The sequence below is a fragment of the Cibotium barometz genome, chromosome 43 (genome assembly GCF_041138505.1).
Source record: "Cibotium barometz isolate CiBa-2024 chromosome 43, ASM4113850v1, whole genome shotgun sequence".
NCBI classification, from domain to species: Eukaryota; Viridiplantae; Streptophyta; class Polypodiopsida; order Cyatheales; family Cibotiaceae; genus Cibotium; species Cibotium barometz.
Genome location: NC_141088.1, coordinates 35,436,850 through 35,455,437, shown reverse-complemented (window position 1 = coordinate 35,455,437; position 18,588 = coordinate 35,436,850). Strand labels below are relative to the sequence as shown.

Sequence of the window (18,588 nt, the reverse complement as noted above, 5' to 3'; positions counted from 1 at the left end):
AAAAAAACCCTTCACATACTCTTGCAAAACTGGAAAGACCAAAAAGCTCTTCTACCCTTCCAAATTTGACGTTTGAACCCTTAAGCTTCGATGTAATCAGTCAAAGACTAGAGTGCATGGTCTGATTTTGATTTTTCTTTTAATATATGAAGAAGCAGGTGGAAACGCTTTTAGCCCTTGGGCCTCCATTGAATGTGGGAAGCCCATGCTTCTCAAGTGGAGGGAATCCACATTGGCACATCCGGACAAGGCTTCTCTCCTACTTCAAAGACCAAAAGGCTCTTCAACTACACACGAGGCGGGTTGTCACACAACGGCTAACAAGCTTCCATGGCTGCTGCTCACACCTCTCTCGTACCTCCTCCGACCAATCTCCATGATCTCTCCCCTTCTTCTTCTTCTGCTTCTGCTTCTGCTACACTTCTTTTGGGTCACCACTCTCCTCTCTCTCATCACTTTGCACCTCTTTCATCCTCATCCACAGCATTTTCCATCTCCCCTCTCTCTCGTAACAGCCTTCTTTTGAAGACTCACAATAGTTCCAAGCGGTCGCCCATTTTCTTTGTACGCTTTTTTTTTTTGGGCTACGCTTACGCTGCTTTTTATAAATGATTACTGATCGTTTGAGACTTTGATCAGGTTTCAGCCGAGCTTAACAAACGTCACGAGCCTTTGAAAGTGATGATATCAGGGCCACCTGCATCTGGAAAAGGCACTCAGTGTGAGCTCATTGTAAAACATGTAAGAGTCACATACCCTACTTTAAAACCATGGTAAAACCACGGTAATCTGTTTGAAATCTCCTTCAATTTGATGGTGGAATCATGGTAATCGTAGCTTAAATCAAGGTAATCATAGCCAAAACCATGGTAATCATAGCTAAAACCAACAATAGCCACGCTAATCTGTTATGATATCTAAATTTGATGGTAGTGAGCGGGTTTTAGCTTGTTTGCAGCATGGCCTTGTCCACATTTCAGCAGGAGACCTGCTTAGAGCTGAGATTGCAGCTGGGACTGAGAATGGTAAGAAAGCCAAAGAGTACATGACAAAGGGAGAATTGGTTCCTAATGACATAGTTGTGAATGTAAGTCGAGCCATTTTTTCCTATTTCAGAACGAGCTGATTGATAGAATTACCCATATAGAAGAGAAGGCTATGTGGAGGGTGTATTGATCACATAAGCTTTTATATTAGTTGATTAATGTGGTTTGAGCTTGCAATCGGTACATCTTGTTTATGAGTTTTTGGAAATGAGATTTTGCAGATGGTCAAAGAAAGATTAAGTCAGCCGGATGCACAAGAGAGGGGATGGCTGTTAGATGGTTATCCGAGAAGTCAATCTCAGGCTGATGCTATAGAAGCTGTGGGCATTAGACCAGACGTGTTTATTTTACTGGAGGTGAGTACTATCAATGCTTTGTCCTTTTTTGATCAAAGGGTTGCCAACTGTGCAAAGCGTTTTTTTCACTAGAGGGAGTAATATATGAAATATATTTTCCTTCTTTATATCTAAACCGACGAGGTTGCTGCCTCCCCGCAAGCTACCCTTCTTAATTTAAGGGTCACTCCACATGTGTGTTTCAACATGGTACAATCTAGCTAGGTTGCCCATGTGGGGTGCATGTGATGTCTATGTGGTCAAATGCCTACTGAAATGATGCATGATGTGTTCATATCTTATTAGCTATAGCAGTGAAATGGCTATTTGGCTGAAAGTCAAGGATGTGGAAATATTTGAGGAATCTTACACTTGATAAAAGCACGAAATCAACATTTGGATTGGATGCATCAGGTTAAGAAGGTGAGGGCATAGATTGCCAATTCAACGTGGAAGTATTGGGAGAACCTACGAATCAATTATGTGGTCAGGTCCGAAGCCTGCAAAGCTGATTTGGACAAGTTTAAAGAACTCCGTAGAAAGTTTGAAGTATGAGGTGTAGAATCGACAACCGTTTAGCTTTTGGACATGCACAGATTGGAGTATTCACTAGGGGTTGAAACTTAGGAGAAAGTTGCCTTGGATGCTGGAAAGCTTCCAGGATTGGAAGTTGCTCAGGAGGCCATTTCCTTGAGTGTGGAGTGTAGACTAGTGAAGGATTGAGAAGAAGAAGTGCTGATGTCTGCAACAGAGTCATTGCTGCTGGAAAGCTTCAAGGATTGGAAGTTGCTCAGGAGGCCGTTTCCTTGAGTGTGGAGTGTAGACTAGTGAAGGATCGAGAAGAAGAAGTGCTGATGTCTGCAATTGAGTCATTGTAAGCACACGAGTCTTGCTTGGAGGGCCAACCAAAGCCAAAGTTTGTGGCTGACCGACTGTCACTTGTCACTTATCATGATGGCTGGACGGCCGACTGTCACTTGTCACTTATCATGATGGCTGGACGCCGAACGCATTGTTTGGTTCACATCTAGTTATGGGCGAACACATGTCAACAAATGATTGTACATGAGCACTGCGGAAGCATATTGATTAACGCTAAGTAATGCAGATTTGAGAAATAATCCTGCAAATACACAAAGTTGTCACCTAATCTACTGTACATTGCAAAGGCGAATATCTACAATGCTGTGAACTCGGAGTGGGACCGAGATTTGGACTCCTTCCATGCTAGCGTTAAGCTACAATGCATGAGCAAAGGTTGTCCAGCTGAACTGAAGGTTGAGCTACTGTTCCAACTGTGCGGGCTGTAAACTGCACATCAGGGCTGCTCGTTGTCTAATTCGGGAACTCGCCTCGCCACCTAGACTCTGGCTCTACAATCTGGCACCAGCCCATCCTTGAATAGATGCGTAACTGCTGGCTGGCTAATCTAGCCCATACTTGAATAAATGCATAACTGTTGGCTGGCTAATATAAGGTTCGTGATAACTTGATGTAGTTGGTTAAGTGACCTAAATTGACCCTAGCCCATAGATGCATAACTGCTGGCTGGGTCATCTAGCCCATACTTGAATAGATGTATAGCTGTTGGCTGGCTAATCTAGCCCATACTTGAATAGATACATACCACCCACTCCAACCACTGTCGTTAATCAAGCCCCCACTTGCACAATGATCACCTGCGCCCAAAAGAAGGCTCTAGGAGGAACATCCACTAAAGAAAAGTTCGTAGATGCGTCTCCTTCCCGCAATATTGTGGACCATGCATTCCTACAAGCATACAAGGATCTTTTGACTACACCACCAGAGACTGCTATGCATGCTGGCTCACCATCCGTAGTGCCACCTGTCCTAGAACCATCACCACCCCCAATCCACTCCTTTCTTCAAGACTGTCGACTGGGAGTGCCACTTCATGATCTACTTCAGTGGAGTGCCTGGTCTTCCTATGGAGTGACAGTCCCATAGGTAAGACACAAATCCAGGCACGAGCCTCCCTATGGAGTGACAGTCCCATAGGCAAGACACGGCACAAATACTAGCTCTTCCATGGCATGACAATCCCATGGATAGAACACAGTCCAGGTCACACACGGGTGGCACCAGTCTAGCTCCCGTCCATATGACACCATCCTGCTAACACACGGGTGGCACCAGTTTGGCTCCCATCCATGTTATGCAAAAATACTGCCTTCACATGAGACACTGGCCTGGCCTCAAGTGAACGAGACACAAATCTGGAGATGGACCAAATGGTCGGCCAATTGGTGACACCATGGGATTGGGAGAACCATAACCGATCGAAGGCATGGCAAGAAGCCTCCCAGTGTTATCTCCAGCTAAGGGAGGACGCACTGGTCAAGGTGCCTCTTGTCAAGATGTCACTCCGTCCAGCCAAACCTGCCACCAACAATCACCCCCCCATTCCTCTTGAAGAGCTCCCTCCCACCTAGCAACATGACCATCATGGCAACTCCAAGATTGACCAATGCCTAGTCCATGACTCCACCAAGAGGCTGTTGTCAAACCCCACTGGATCTCCTCGTGATCGTTCCTGGTACAAGACTCGAAACCTGCAAACAAACAAACAAACAAGGGGGTGCAGGCCTGACTCACCTCCCAACCATGACAGCCGTGGGCAAGCCCACAGTCTTGGATGTCCCCAGTGAGCCATGAGCTGAGCTAACTAGGTTAACGTACCGACCAGCCTCTACCACGTGACGTCCCATACCGCCACGAAGCTACCCTCGCGGGCCTCGAGACTGCTGCCGGCCTCGGCTGCAGAAAGCAGGTGCACGTCTGCACTAGATCCAGGCTCCAAGACCATAGAGCTCTCACAAATCACGCGAGACTCTATATGACTAATGACTAACCTTGGCCACCCTTTTATAGGCTCTTGGCCGGTCATCGGGCGTCCACACTCGGGTGCCCGCCTGTCCATACTTGGGTGCCCGCCCGTTAGTCTTTCCCTAACTTAGCTCGCCAATCAGCCTGCCTACCTCCAAGCTTCCCCAAACACACCGTGCACATGACATACTCCCCTTCCTCTAAGAGCTCACTCCTAAGCTCACTAAAAAGCCAGGGTAATCTCTCTGAAGAGTAGTTAATGTCTCCCATGTAGCGTCCTCCTCAACACGACCCTTCCACTTGATCTTGTATTCCGTGATAAGCGTATTACGTAATCTTCTTTCACGAAATCCAAGAATCTTTTCAAGTTCGTGCGGAACAAATGTCATGTCCTCAACATCTATAATTTCTTGAGGAGTAACTAACTGGTCTGTTTCACCCAGTACTTCCTTAAGTCTACTGACATGAAATACAGGATGAACTTTCACATGAGAAGGCAAATCCAATTCATATGTAACTGAACCAATCCGTCGTGTAATACGAAATGGTCCACAGTATCTAGGGGATAATTTCGGAGATCGACCTGTCCGTAAAGTCTCGGAATCTTTCGGAACTCGCAAATACACCATCGTTCCTTCAGAGAACTCTCTGGGTGAACGATGTTTATTAGAATAAAATCTGTCTCGGTCTTGAGCACTTCTAATAGATTCCTTCGCAACTTGTAACATTTCTTGCATATCTTGCAAAAAATTACGTGCTGCATCGTGCTGAAGTCCTGAGAATCCTACTGTAATAGGTGATCTAGGTTGAAAACCATACATAAGCATGAAAGGACTAAAACTTGTACTCGTATGCTTAGTACTGTTATATGCAAATTCTAACATAGGAAGATAATCCTCCCATGAACTCTGTCTTTTGGATACATAATATGCTCAAAGCATATCCTCCAAAATCTGATTCACTCTTTCAGTCTGACCATCAGATTGAGGATGATCTGAGGAACTCAAATTCAAAGTTGTTTCCAACTTCTCAAAAACAAGTTTCCAAAAATCACTCGTAAACTTAGAGTCCCTATCACTGACTATGTCCTGTGGTAACCCGTACAGTCTAAACAATTGCTCGATAAACTGCCGTGCTAATTGCGTAGCTGTAATAGTCTTCCGGGCCGGTAAAAATCTAGCCATTTTTGTCAAGCGATCTACCACAACCCAAATAGAATCGTGGCCTTGATGTGTTCTTGGCAATCCGGTAATAAAATCCATGGAAATACTTTCCCATTTATTACCTGGGATTTGCAAAGGATGCAACAACCCAGTCTGTCTAAAGCGTTCAACTTTATTTGCCTGACAAATTTGACACTTGAGAACATAATCTTCTACATACCCTTTCATCTTTGGCCAATAAAAAGTGTGTTTCACTAACAATAGTGTCCTGTGTACCCTAGGGTGTCCAGCAGAAGGGGCGTCGTGACACTCCTTAAGAATCTTGGACCTAATGTCCGGGATCTGTGGTACACAAATTTTGTTATTACGGAATAGTAAACCATTCCGAATCATCCACTGGCCTCCTGCAGCCTGAATGGTAGACTGCTCAGTCATCGAGTCTTGGTCAATCAATGAGCTCCTGTCCTAGATCTTCTGCCAAAATGGACCAAAATAACTATTAGTCCTGCAAAGCCCTCTCAATGACTGAAATAAGTCGGTAGAAATCTCGGTGAACGACAAAGTATTTACCTCTCGAATTCGACTAAGCGCATCTGCAACACTATTCATGGACCCTTTCCGATAACGAATCTCAAAATCAAAATCTTGCATTAACTCAGCCCAACGAGCTTTCCTTCCTCTCAAATCATCCGCATCACACACATACTTGATTGATTGATGATCAGCCAATACCACAAACTTGGAGCCATATAAATAATGTCTCCAAACCTTGAGAGCATGAATCACAGCATAAAGCTCTTTCTCAAGGGTTGGCCAACGAGATTGAGTGTCGTCTAGCTTTTTACTTTCAAAAGCAACCGGTCTACCATCTTGAAATAGAGCAGCCCCGATAGCATAGTCACTGGCATCAGTTTCAAGAACATAAGGCCGACTAGGATCAGGTAATGCTAAGATAGGTGCTTTCTTGACTTTATCTTTCAAAAGTCTGAAGGCCATATCTAGATCTTTATTCCAAATGATAGGCTGATTGGACTTACGTCCATGACCTTTCAACAAGTCGGTCATCGGTAGTGTGAGCTGAGAGTACTCCCGCATGGATTTCCGAAGAAAAACAACAAAACCGAGAAAAGAACGAAGTTGTTTCACTGTACCCGATATAGGCCAGTCCAGAACCTTCTGAACTCGGTCATAGTCAATGCTCAATCCATCTCGAGTGATCTTGTGTCCCAAGTAAATAATGTCGGTCATAAAGAACTCACATTTACTTAACTTAGCATATAGTCAAGGACAGCCTCACTCAGAGACCATCGACGACATATTGACTAATCTTATCAACAGGTTTGGCATTCGAACTAAATTATCCAGGCTCGCTGAAGTTTTCGCCCCCCCCCTGCTCGCGCTGCAGCCTGCACGCACTCCCCCCTCCCCGCCCTCGCGACTGTTCCCCCCGCCTGCCCTGTTATCGCCGCCCTCGCATTTGCTCCCCCCATGCTTGGTCTTCTCGCGCCCCCCGCCCCAGCTCTGTAGCGCCCGCCGCCCCCTGCTCCATCTCCTTCGCGCCCCCCTGTTTCTCCCCTTCTTCAGCGACCCACCCCCTCCGCCTGCCTCCGCCCTCTCTCCCCCCACCCCCTTTCGCGTTGCCTCCACCCCCCCTGCTTTTTCGCCGCCGCCTTACGCCCCTCCCCCTCTTTCTGTGTTTTTCCGCCCCCTCTGTTTTTCTCTGTCTTCTACCTTTCCCCCTCCTCCTTTTGTGCAGCTCGGTTCTTGCAGTACTCTCCGCATTCGCTTCGCCTTCAACCTAGCTTCAGACACTGATGGAGACTCCTCCCGCCCCACCTCAGAGGGACTCTTCTGCAGCCCCCTCGCCCGCCCCTGAGGATACCCCCATCAGGCTTTCTCTTTCGCCAGAAGAGGAAGCGAGCCTCGTCGCAGAGGTGGAACGCCTCCAGGCACATTCCACCATCTGCCGTATAGTCGGCACTCGCCCCAGCAGAGGGGAGATCCGGGATCTTCTCCAGGCCCGCCTTCTTGCAGATGTGGGCAAGATCCTGGACGTTCAGTTACTGGGCCGTGGACACTACCAAATTGAGTTCGAGACAGCCCAGAGTGTGGCCCAGGTCCTAGCCATGAGTCCCCTTGACATCAGGGGCGCTCGGGCATTCTTCAGACCTTGGCAGATGGCTTCGACCTAGCAGCGGCCGAGCAGGGAGAGCGCCTATTCCATGTCACAGTTTGCTTCCCTGGACTCCGCCGCGAGAGTTTGAGGATCCAGCCCTACCTTGGGGAGTTGATTCATGCTATACCCAGACAGGATTCGTCAAGGAGCGCAGTATCCTTGACAACATTTTCACCTTCTGGGAGGCGACGGCCCGAGCTAGATTTCTCAGTGAGGACCTGGTCGTGATGCTTCTCGATTTTGAGAAGGCATACGATAGAGTCGATTGGGGTTTCTTAGAGGGCACTATGCTTCGCTTGGGCTTTGAGCCAGTTTGGATTCGAGGAGTGGCGGCTCTATATTCCATAGCTCGTAGCCAGGTGCTGATGGCAGGAGGACGGGGGCCGAGTTTTGAGTTCACCAGATCAGTCCGTCAGGGGTGTCCTCTCGCCCCGTTTCTTTTTCTCTTCTTTGCTGAGGCTATGAGCATGTATCTGACGGCAGAGGAGGTTGGTTTGAGAGAACTCCAGCTCCCAGTCCGGGGTGAGGACTTGCTCGATGCTGAGTTTGTTGATGACACGGGATTGTTTTTGCATGGCCAGGAGGCCAATCTTCAGAGGGTAGAGCAGTCGCTACAGGTTTTTAGTGCAGCTTCGGGAGCATTGATCAATTGGCGCAAGACAGTGGCCTTTTGGATCAGTAGCGCTCCCACTCTGGCATGGAGCCCAGACCGGGGTTTTAGATGGATTCCTCCTGGCACAACAGTGCGGTATTTGAGATGCCAAATTGGACTAGATTTGTCACCTGAGCAGCAGATCGCCCCGCTTCTTCTGAGCATTCGGAAGAAGCTTTTGTATTGGAGTACAGCTCGGCTATCCTTGGCTGGGAGGGTGGTGGTGACAAATCAGGTGCTTTTAGTGACCATGTGGTACATCACGTCTTGCTGGATCTTCTCGAGCTCTTGCATCAGCCAGGTACAGAGGCTGATCAGGAACTTTCTTTGGTCTGGGCGGGATGGTCACTTAGCCCGGGCTAAGGTTGCTTGGGCAGTTATTACTCTTCCGCTGGCCAGGGGGGCTTGGGCATTATAGATCCAGTTGATCAGAGTAGAGCCTTATTGGGGAAGCTTATTGTTCGGGGGCTGCTTCCAGGCGCTGAGCCTTGGAAGGAGCTTCTTTTTCAGCGACTGCAGGCTAGGGCTCCCCCAGCAGGGGGCACTTGGGCACCAAAGATACGATGGATCTTCATAGAGATGAGGAGGACAGGCCTCAATAGAGGATGGGAGGACAGATTTGCCTTGAGCATCCTGCAAGCTTGGGAGTTGCTGAGACCGGGGCTTTCTCAGAGACCTCCTACTTGTGATGAGGAGCGGGCCAGACAGCCGCTCATCTGGAGCCCAGCGGTACGCACAGAGCAGGGTCATATGCTGGGTTCTCGGCCTCGTCTAGCCTTGGGACCATTGGCGGCAGGCCCAGCACGTAGTTTTGGAGACTGGCAGGCCTTCTGCAGTCTCCCAGAGGAGATCCAGGTGGAGAGGCTGAGTCACTTCAGAGGGGGGCTGATTATGAGGGATGACATTCAGGAGGCACTCACAGAGAGGTGGTTCACGCCTCTCGAGCCAGCGGCCCCACGGTGGATGGGAGCTTTTACACAGTTGGAGATCCTGATTGCTGTCAGAGCTTGCGCTGAGGATGGTAGATGCCTCTACTATGAGATCCAGGATGAGGGCAGACTTCAGAGAGTGGAGGCGGAGTCGCCTTTGGTTGCAGAGTGCATCTTTCAGAGGATATGGGTAGTGGCCGCCGCTTCCCGGAAGTGGCGTATTGATCCACACCTTGGAGATGTGGACTCTGATTGGCGCATATGGGCATATGCTCCGCGCCCCTTGGCCCCCGGCTCCAGTGGGACCCTGGCGAGTACGAGTGGCATGATCCTTATGTATCCCCCGAGGCCACAGAGATCACCTTTTTCCAGTACACTGTTCGGTTGGGGAGACATATTTTGACTGCGAGGAGGATGGTCTCTCCAGCTGCATCGAAGCATTGGCGGCTACAGGGACTCTCACAGGAGTTCCTGGAGGATTTTTGGACCAGGCTTTGGGCTAGTTGACAGGCACGCAGGATCTCGACTTTCTAGTGGCTGGTCGCCCACAGGGGCTCTGCAGTTGGCACCTGACTTTGTCTACAGTGGTCTTCCGGCGACCTGCGTCCGATGCGCCCACCCTTTAGAGACACAGAGACACTGCCTATGGGACTGTCCACAGGCGCAGCAGATTTGGTTGCGGATGCTGCGCATTCTGGCCCCCCTCTCTCCAGAGGGCATGTATACGTGGGGTGCCGCTGCTTGGTCGACTTCGTCAGGGCCTACTTTGGGATATGAGACGGAGCAGGACAGCCAGGCCATCAGATTCATTAGGGGCCAGCCTCGCCTTGTTCCTTCACTGGATTTCTCGTCCGTCGGCTGGACACAGGAGAGGGATCTACGATGGGAGCTCCTCAGTAGCCTCACCATCTGGTTCACCTGGAGAGCTCGGTGTTCCAGGGCCTTTGAGGGGAGACTGGAGCCACCAGCAGAGACTGTTCGGGGGATTTGGCAGTGTCACGATTGTGACTTAGTTCATTATACACAGTCTCCTTATGGTTACAGATACTGAAGTGACATTATTACAGAGGACCCCTACACTCGGATGGTCACGACTATTCGCTCTAGATACATGCCTCTTCATCAAGAGCCACACTCCTTCGACGACTGGTCACACCCCTTCGCTCTAAGGTTGCAACTCTTCATCCAATGGTTGCAGCTATTCGTCCAAAGGATGTGTCTCTTCGCCTAGAGTCATGACTATTGGTCATGGGATGTGTCTTTTCATTCGTGTCTCTTGGACTCCTATATAAGGAGCCTGTTGTATCACAATTTCAATCAATCAATCAAACATCTGTGTTCAAGTCTACTTTCAGTTTCAGTCTTAAATACACAGATAAGTGGATGAAATACTAAGTAATAACAGTAATCCTCACAGTGGTATCAGAGCAAAATTTTTTCCCGGGCCTACGGTTGTGAGCCTCTCACCCTCTCCGCTCTACTCTCCTCTCGGTGTTGTATGGAAGAAGCAGAGCGATGGTGGACTTGGCGTGAATCCTTGCTCGCAGTAATGTAAACAAGTACACAAGGTCTCACACCCATATACACGTATTGTGTGTATAGCAGAGAGGGACCCCCTGCTGTATTTCCGGAATACCCTCCCTCCCTGCTGACCGGTGGTGTTCGGAGTTCGCAACATGGCAGGAACTGCCCCTTTCGCTGCTGAATATGGAGCCCCCCCCTCTCTTCGCCTAGGTTGCTGCCAACGTGCGCTCTTGTTTGCTGAGAGTGGCTACCGGTTGTGAGCCTCCTTAATACATGCAGCGACTGCTGGTGGCACACTGTTCGAAGAGGCGCTGTTCGAAGAGGCGCACCCGGCGACGTGATCCAGCCCTTCGAAAAGGCGCACCTCCTCGCATCCAGTCGGCGACGCGTACAGGCCTTCGAAGCGGCGCACCCTTTCCAGTCGGCGACGCGTCACCTTTACACACAAAAAAATAAAAAAAACAATAAGCCTTATAACTTAAGGCTTATAATTAAGCCTTATTATATACGTACGTGAAGCAGCCGGCAGCCAGCACCGAACGGCCACCCGCCAGCGCAAGGAAACCCAGCCGCCGCTGACCAGCGCGCACACAAAAAAAAAGAAAAAGAAAAAAAAGAAGAGACGGCCAGCCAGCGACCTGCGCATTAAAAAAAAAAAACCCCATACACTTACGGGTTCCTACGAAATGGCGCCTGCCTTGGTCTTCTGCGCGCCAACTTGCTGCCGCCTCCCTTCCTCGAAAACAGCCTTCTTCATTGCTACGCTCCTGCGGTCTATGACGGTGTTTTCCGCAGCTTGACGACTATGACCTTGTTGCTTCTTCTCCAGCAAAACTATTTATTATGACATTCACAGCAACAAGCTGCATTCCAGCGGTTTGAAGCCATGTTCCATCAACAACCAAACGCTTGTATCGATGAGCTTCAACATGTTTCTCAACAAAAATTCTCTCAGCATGGTTCTTCAGAGACAACTAGACACAAAGTATCTTCGTGCGAGCAACGCAAGCCTCAGCATGGATATTCTTGGAAATGTTACGGTTCTAAGCAACCAACTTCTTATTGGAATCATCAGCAACAGAAGCAGCAACATGAAGCTTCCAAAGGATCACATCTTGGAAAGAAATCAGCCATATCAAGATGGGCTTACTTAGTGGCACGTGTGTCCGACCCTAGTCGAGTACTCGGTCGTGAACGCCGCGACGTTGGACAAGTTTCCCCTCGCGAGCAATGCCCTACATTCAAGTCCTTGCAAGCTCTTGGTGGCAGTGTTGAAGACTTACTCATTCTCACGTTGTGCAAGAGGATCCTTGAGAGGTCTAAGAGGCGCAAACAACCTCAACCTCCCCCTTCTACATTGGAAGCCTTAATACCTGCTGAGAAAGCTGAAGATTCAGAAGATTCTGGTACATGTGTGACAAATACAATGTCCACAACCCCTTTTCTTGCCGTGACCCAGGCAGAAGCAATAGCCTCGTCACCGCCCGTGCAAAACGGAGTCTTTGCCTCTGACCAGATATCGGACGCCGTGGTGAATGATGATTCTTCAAAAATGAAGACTCCAATCCTTACCTTCAGTGGTGCAAATGAGTCTTTGGACATAACTTGTCCCGAGAACAACTTTCTGAGCACAGAAAAGCATATGGAAGATATTTCTTCTCAACCTACGACAACACTTGAAGACTTTTGTGTTCCAGAAAAATCAGTGGAATCCCTTTCAGACATCCAACAGGTGGTTGTCGCCTCTCAGCCGGAAAGCGTGGTGACACAATCAGATAATTTACCAATAGTTTCACTTGAAGCAGATAAAGATTCAATCTTTTCTTGGACAAAGCTCGAAGTTACCAATGATGTTAACAAAAGTTCTACTCAAGTTACAGATATGATTCTCATGCTTTTGGTAAAGACAGTGAGACAAGTTGCAGATGCAGTTAATATTCAGTTTGGTATATGCAAGATTGTTATGGTCAACAATAATGCCATGACATGGGATCTAGCAGCTAGAGCTTTGGATGCAGAAGCAATTCAATCATTTCCCTTCTTCCAGAGTCTCAACAACTACCCCTGAGTCTTATTTTAAGTGGGAGGGAATGTCACGATTGTGACTTAGTTCATTATACACAGTCTCCTTATGGTTACAGATACTGAAGTGACATTATTACAGAGGACCCCTACACTCGGATGGTCACGACTATTCGCTCTAGATACATGCCTCTTCATCAAGAGCCACACTCCTTCGACGACTGGTCACACCCCTTCGCTCTAAGGTTGCAACTCTTCATCCAATGGTTGCAGCTATTCGTCCAAAGGATGTGTCTCTTCGCCTAGAGTCATGACTATTGGTCATGGGATGTGTCTTTTCATTCGTGTCTCTTGGACTCCTATATAAGGAGCCTGTTGTATCACAATTTCAATCAATCAATCAAACATCTGTGTTCAAGTCTACTTTCAGTTTCAGTCTTAAATACACAGATAAGTGGATGAAATACTAAGTAATAACAGTAATCCTCACAGGCAGGAGTTGATCCACACCCTGCGAGGATAGTATGACCGCATCCGGGGTGACTCGGATGAGGCGATCTTGCGGCGCCAGGCCTTTCACACCACTTGGCGCAGCGGCCCCTTCTATACCCTACACGCGGGTAACCCCCCCGCTGGCACTACAGGCCACCTGTTTGGCTTTTCTCCCTTCCTATTGTATGATATAGCCTCTCAGTTCTTTGTACTGATATTTGTACTTTTTTTGCACCTAGGGAGAGTCTCCCTAGCTGCCTTGATTGGATCTCTGCTCTGCTTTCTTATGAGCAGGAGAGGGTTTTTTTTGTAGTCCAACGGGCGTTTTTTTATATAACTAATGAAAGGATCTTTTCTCGGGAAGAAAAAAAAAAGCATATAGTCGATTCTGTCTTAAAATAGATAAGACAATCGTGAGGTGTCTAACATGATCCTCAAGAGTACGACTATATATCAAAATGTCATCCAAGAACACCACCACAAATTTTCCCAAATGTTCACGAAAAAGATCGTTCATCATCTGCTGGAAAGTGGCTGGAGCATTGGTTAACCCAAAAGGTAATACGAGAAACTCGTAATGACCATACCTAGTCCGAAAGGTGGTTCTTTCGACATGCCTTTCATGAATACGTATCTGGTGATAGCCAGTACATAAATCTATCTTCGTGAAATATTTCGCTCCTGCTAACCGGTCAATTAGGTCATCTGATCTAGGGAGAGGATAACGGTTCTTAATTGTCAGCTTGTTCAATCTCTTGTAATCTATACACATTCTCCAGGTGTTGTCCTTCTTTCTCCTAAGCAACACAGGTGCACCCCAAGGTGATTTACTTGGGCGGACCTGGCCCATCCTCAAATAATCTTCGAGTTGTTTAGCCAACTCATCTTCCTCAGCTTGGCTCATCCTGTAAGGTGGAATACTGACAGGATGAGCACCAGGGATCAAAGTCAATACGATGATCTACTGCCCGTTCAGGTGGTAAACCCGATGGCAGTTCCTTAGGAAATACGTCTTGAAACGAATCAAGTATCTTCTGTAATTCTTTGCTTTCAAACACACTTAATTCATTTACATCCATGGAAGGGATGAGAAAGGAAGAAAGTGGAATCAATACACAATGGAAAGGGATATGAAGAATCCAATATATTTCCAAAATCAATTGTATTTACAAGAGGTCCCTGAGAGGGATGTATACAATCACCTAAAATACTATACTGGGTGTCCTTATGCTGAAAAGAAAAAGTATGACTAGACCAATCTATCTGGACTTGAAGAGTCTTAAACCACTCAATCCCTAATAACAAGTCTACATTTTCTAGGTGCATTACATAGCATTCCAGAGTATCTTTGTAGTCCTGAATCTGGATTGGAAGCATCTCCACCTTTCGATCCCATACTTGCCTTCCCGCAGGTAGGCGTACCTCATAGATATGATCGCTGGGTGTCGTATCAAGACTCAATTTCTGCACAAGTTTGTAGTTAACAAAGTTGTGTGAGCTGCTAGGGTATAGAAGAATGTGAATCTTATGGCCATTCACTTCTCCATAAACGTGGAGAAGATCATGCAAGCCAAATACCTTAGAATTGAACAGACAATCAGAACAAGTACTAGGGCGAGAAAGTACAGTAATTGACGTACCTGTCAAAGACAACTGGTTAGCTGTCTTTGGCTTGGGTCCTACGCTGGTCTTTGCACCCTTTTGCTTTGGGCACTCGTTACGCATGTGTTCTTCGCAGATAAAACAACGTCCTTCCTTCTTGAGCTTTAAAGCCCTAAGGAGTCGTTTCTTCTTCGCTGGAGTCGAACTTGAATTCTTCGAAGGTTGGTCCGAAGACTTTCCTTCAGTCGTGTTAGCCATAGGTACAGAGAACTTTCGTTTATGCTTGTTCCCCTGCTCGGTAACGGGTTTCGACTTGGAAGAGACCATTGTATCATCATAGATACGAGTTGAATGAATGGCCTCGTCCAATGTTTTGCATTTGTTATTTTTAACCTGTAAACGGTATGAGTCTGGTAAGCCAGTTACGAAGAACCCCAAAAGAGTAGTGGGATCCATCTTTGTAGCTTTCATCTGCAAGTCCCTAAACTTCTGGAGGTAGACCTCATAAGTGAGGTGCTGCGAGGTCATGGTAAAACCGGGCAACATCATCATAATCATCCTCTTTCTTGAGGAATTCCTTCTTGAAGACGTCTTCGAATTGTGCCCAAGTCGTTGGCTTAGGGTTGAGTTCCTTCCACCAAAGCAAAGCTTTGCCTGAGAGGAACCCTGTTGCTAATTGGATCTTTTCTCCATCATCATATGGATGAAACTGAAAATGGACCTGCCACTTATGTAGCCATGTGTCCACGATCTCCTTGGTACGCTGCTTTTGCTCGCCCCCGAACGGTTCCAGAGTAATGTTGGGGCCTAAAGCAGAGGCCAAGGTATCCATATCTGAAAGAGTAGAGAGGGTAGTGGTCAAGAGAGCGATGGAGTTCTGCAAGGCTTGCATTTGGGCTGCGATTTGTGCCTGACGGTCCGGCGAAGAAGCTTCGAGAGCTACTTTGAACTCTTGGAAATCTGATTTTGACACATAATCGTCAAAAAGATCGGCATGGGTATCTTCCGTAGCTGGCAAGCCTTCGCGTTCGACAAGGGGCTCCAACTCCGATTCTTGGGTCGACATCGTGAAGAGGACAAGTGGAGAGAAAATTCGATCTTTGCACAATAAAAGTGCGAGGGAACTTGAGAGCTTGAGAGCTTGAAAACTTGAGAGATGTGTGGCAAGAAGCCCACTTAAGGGGTTTATATAACTAGCCCCAAAAGCTACTTGAGCTTTTGCTTTTGTTTATATATATATATATATATATATATATATATATGGATATATATATTCTGTTTTCTTAAAAAAAAACAACACCTTTAATCGTTGGAGGAGCTTTTAAACTTTAAAAAAAAAAATTTAATCTAAAAAAAACAAAAGCTCCCTCCTGGATTAGCGCCGCCGCCAACTTTCTGCTATCGCTTGCCTTCCTGTCGGTGCCTGAGTTGCATAGGTGGCCTACACTGGCCTGCGCCAGCCTACGCCTAGACTTGGCTGCCTGGCTACGTAGGCCTAGGCGCCCGCCAGCCTGCTGGCTGCCTGGGTAGGCCTTGCCGCCTGGCTGCATATGCCTAGGCGCCCGCCAGCCTGCTGGCCGCCTTGCTGCAAATGCCTAGGCGCCCGCCAGCCTGCTGGCCGCCTACGAAAGCCTGACCGCCTACTCACTTGCGCCTACAACTAGTACAACAGTACCTAGCCAGCAGTACAAACGACACACAGCGACAACCGGCGACTCTCTCTCTCTCTCTCTCTCTCTCTCTCTCTCGTTCAACCCAAAAGCAACCATGCTTTTGCTTTCTTTTTCTGTTTTCTCTTTGCTGAAATTGTTTATACAGTTCAAAACCATCTTTCCTCTTCTTTGCAAGGCAAGCAACCCTTTCTAGACCACAATCGCTATCATGACGGGTTCTTATGATGAAAAAAAAACAACATACTGAATCTGAAAACACCAGTAAGCACAGAAAAAACAGCAAGTTTTTTTGAACACATACCTTTCTTCGACCTCATCTTCTCTACCTACCGACTTGCTCGTTCACGAGGCATGCTCTGATACCACTGTCAAACCCCACCGGATCTCCTTGTGATCGTTCCTGGTACGAGACTCGAAACCTGCAAACAAACAAACAAACAAGGGGGTGCAGGCCTGACTCACCTCCCAACCATGACAGCCGTGGGCAAGCCCACAGTCTTGGCTGTCCCCACCGAGCCACGAGCTGAGCTAACTAGGTTAACGTACCGACCAGCCTCGACCACGTGACGTCCCATACCGCCACGAAGCTACCCTCGCGGGCCTCGAGACTGCTGCCGGCCTCGGTTGCATAAAGCAGGTGCACGTTTGCACTAGATCCAGGCTCCAAGACCATAGAGCTCTCACAAATCATGCGAGACTCTATATGACTAATGACTAACCTTGGCCACCCTTTTATAGGCTCTTGGCCGGTCATCGGGCGTCCACACTTGGGTGCCCACCCGTCCATACTTGGGTGCCCGCCCGTTAGTCTTTCCCTAACTCAGCTCGCCAATCAGCCTGCCTAGCTCCAAGCTTTCCCAAACCTCGAAGCTAGTCTTGCGTGTGTGTACACGCACACGGTAGATACACACTGTGCACATGACAGCTGCCCACGGAGGTGAGCTTCCTAACCCTCCGTGCTCTCAAGATCCGGTGAAGGAACTCAACCTTGGCTGAGCGGAGGGGCCATGCCCATGGAGGTGAGCTTCCTGACCCAAGATGCGGTGAAGGAATTCAACCTTGGCATAGTGGAGGAGTCACGCCCGATCTTACTAGCCTCCTGGTTGTGGGACCACCCCGCCTTGCTTGCATAGGCCTCTGCCTTCTACCACTGCTACAAAGATGTCTTCGCCGGCGGCTTGGACCTAGAAGGACCTTGAAGGTGTGCGCAAACATACGTGTGTGCACCATTCCCCTATAAGACAGTGCACGCCCTGTTCATGGGCATGCATACAAGTTGAATCCCAAGTATGTTGAAGTGGGGAAGCTGCAGCTGGAAAAGATGGAGGCTGCCAACATCATATTGCCAATCGAGCTCTTTGACTAGCTATCCCCCATGGTCATCACGCAGAAGAAGTCCAACAAGATATGGGTATGTGTCGACTTCCGCTCTCTTTTAACAAGGTGACTATAAAAGATGGCTTTCCTCTTCCATTTATGGACAAGGTTCTTGAGGATGTAGCTGGTCACGCCTTGTATAGCTTCATGGATGGGTTCAGTGGTTACAACCAAGTTGCCATTCACCCAGCTGATCGTGCCAAAACAACATTTGTAATTTTGTTACCTTGTGAAGCACGCGCCTAATCTAATCCAATGCAAAACTTATTTCTCATTGATCTCTCAATGACATTGTCCCTTTGACTGACGACCCACAATGGTTTTTCTCTCTGTATAGATACCACGTACATGGCCTCAGTTGTCATGACACATGCATCTGAGGCCTGATCATGTGACATATTCTCCCCTTTGTAATGTCATAATTGTGGGTTTGTATATGCGTAAGTGGGAGTGTTTTTATATGGTTCCTTGAAGTAACGTAAAGTTTGCATCTGTTAATGCTTGATACTCGGTCGTTTGCCCAAACTTCATAGCTTAGCCATTGGTTTTGTTGCAGGTACCCGATGATGTTCTTGTTGAAAGGGTTGTAGGGAGGAGGCTTGATCCCGTGACGGGGAAAATTTATCATCTCAAATACTCACCTCCTGAGAGTAAGGAGATTGCAGAAAGGTTGACACAACGGTTTGATGACACTGAATATCAGGTTTGCTATGTGCCTTCTATTTATTAAAGTGTCACTTGCTTGGCAGT

General features: G+C 47.8%; 1 protein-coding gene across 2 annotated transcripts in view; it reads left to right on the top strand.

The window, feature by feature from the left end:
* The first annotated feature begins 206 nt into the window (after nucleotides 1-206).
* The window catches only part of AMK2 (adenosine monophosphate kinase), a 67,837-nt gene continuing 49,455 nt past the window's right edge, over nucleotides 207-18,588 (top strand). The window contains exons 1-5 of one of the 2 annotated variants that reach the window (XM_086781843.1): nucleotides 207-354; nucleotides 640-741; nucleotides 959-1,087; nucleotides 1,268-1,402; nucleotides 18,395-18,541. In XM_086781843.1, coding sequence (XP_086637969.1) covers nucleotides 331-354; nucleotides 640-741; nucleotides 959-1,087; nucleotides 1,268-1,402; nucleotides 18,395-18,541 — 537 coding nt within the window. In that variant the 5' untranslated portion in view covers nucleotides 207-330. Of the gene's footprint in view, nucleotides 565-639; nucleotides 742-958; nucleotides 1,088-1,267; nucleotides 1,403-18,394; nucleotides 18,542-18,588 lie in introns of both variants that reach the window. The other variant, XM_086781842.1, reaches the window with a different exon arrangement.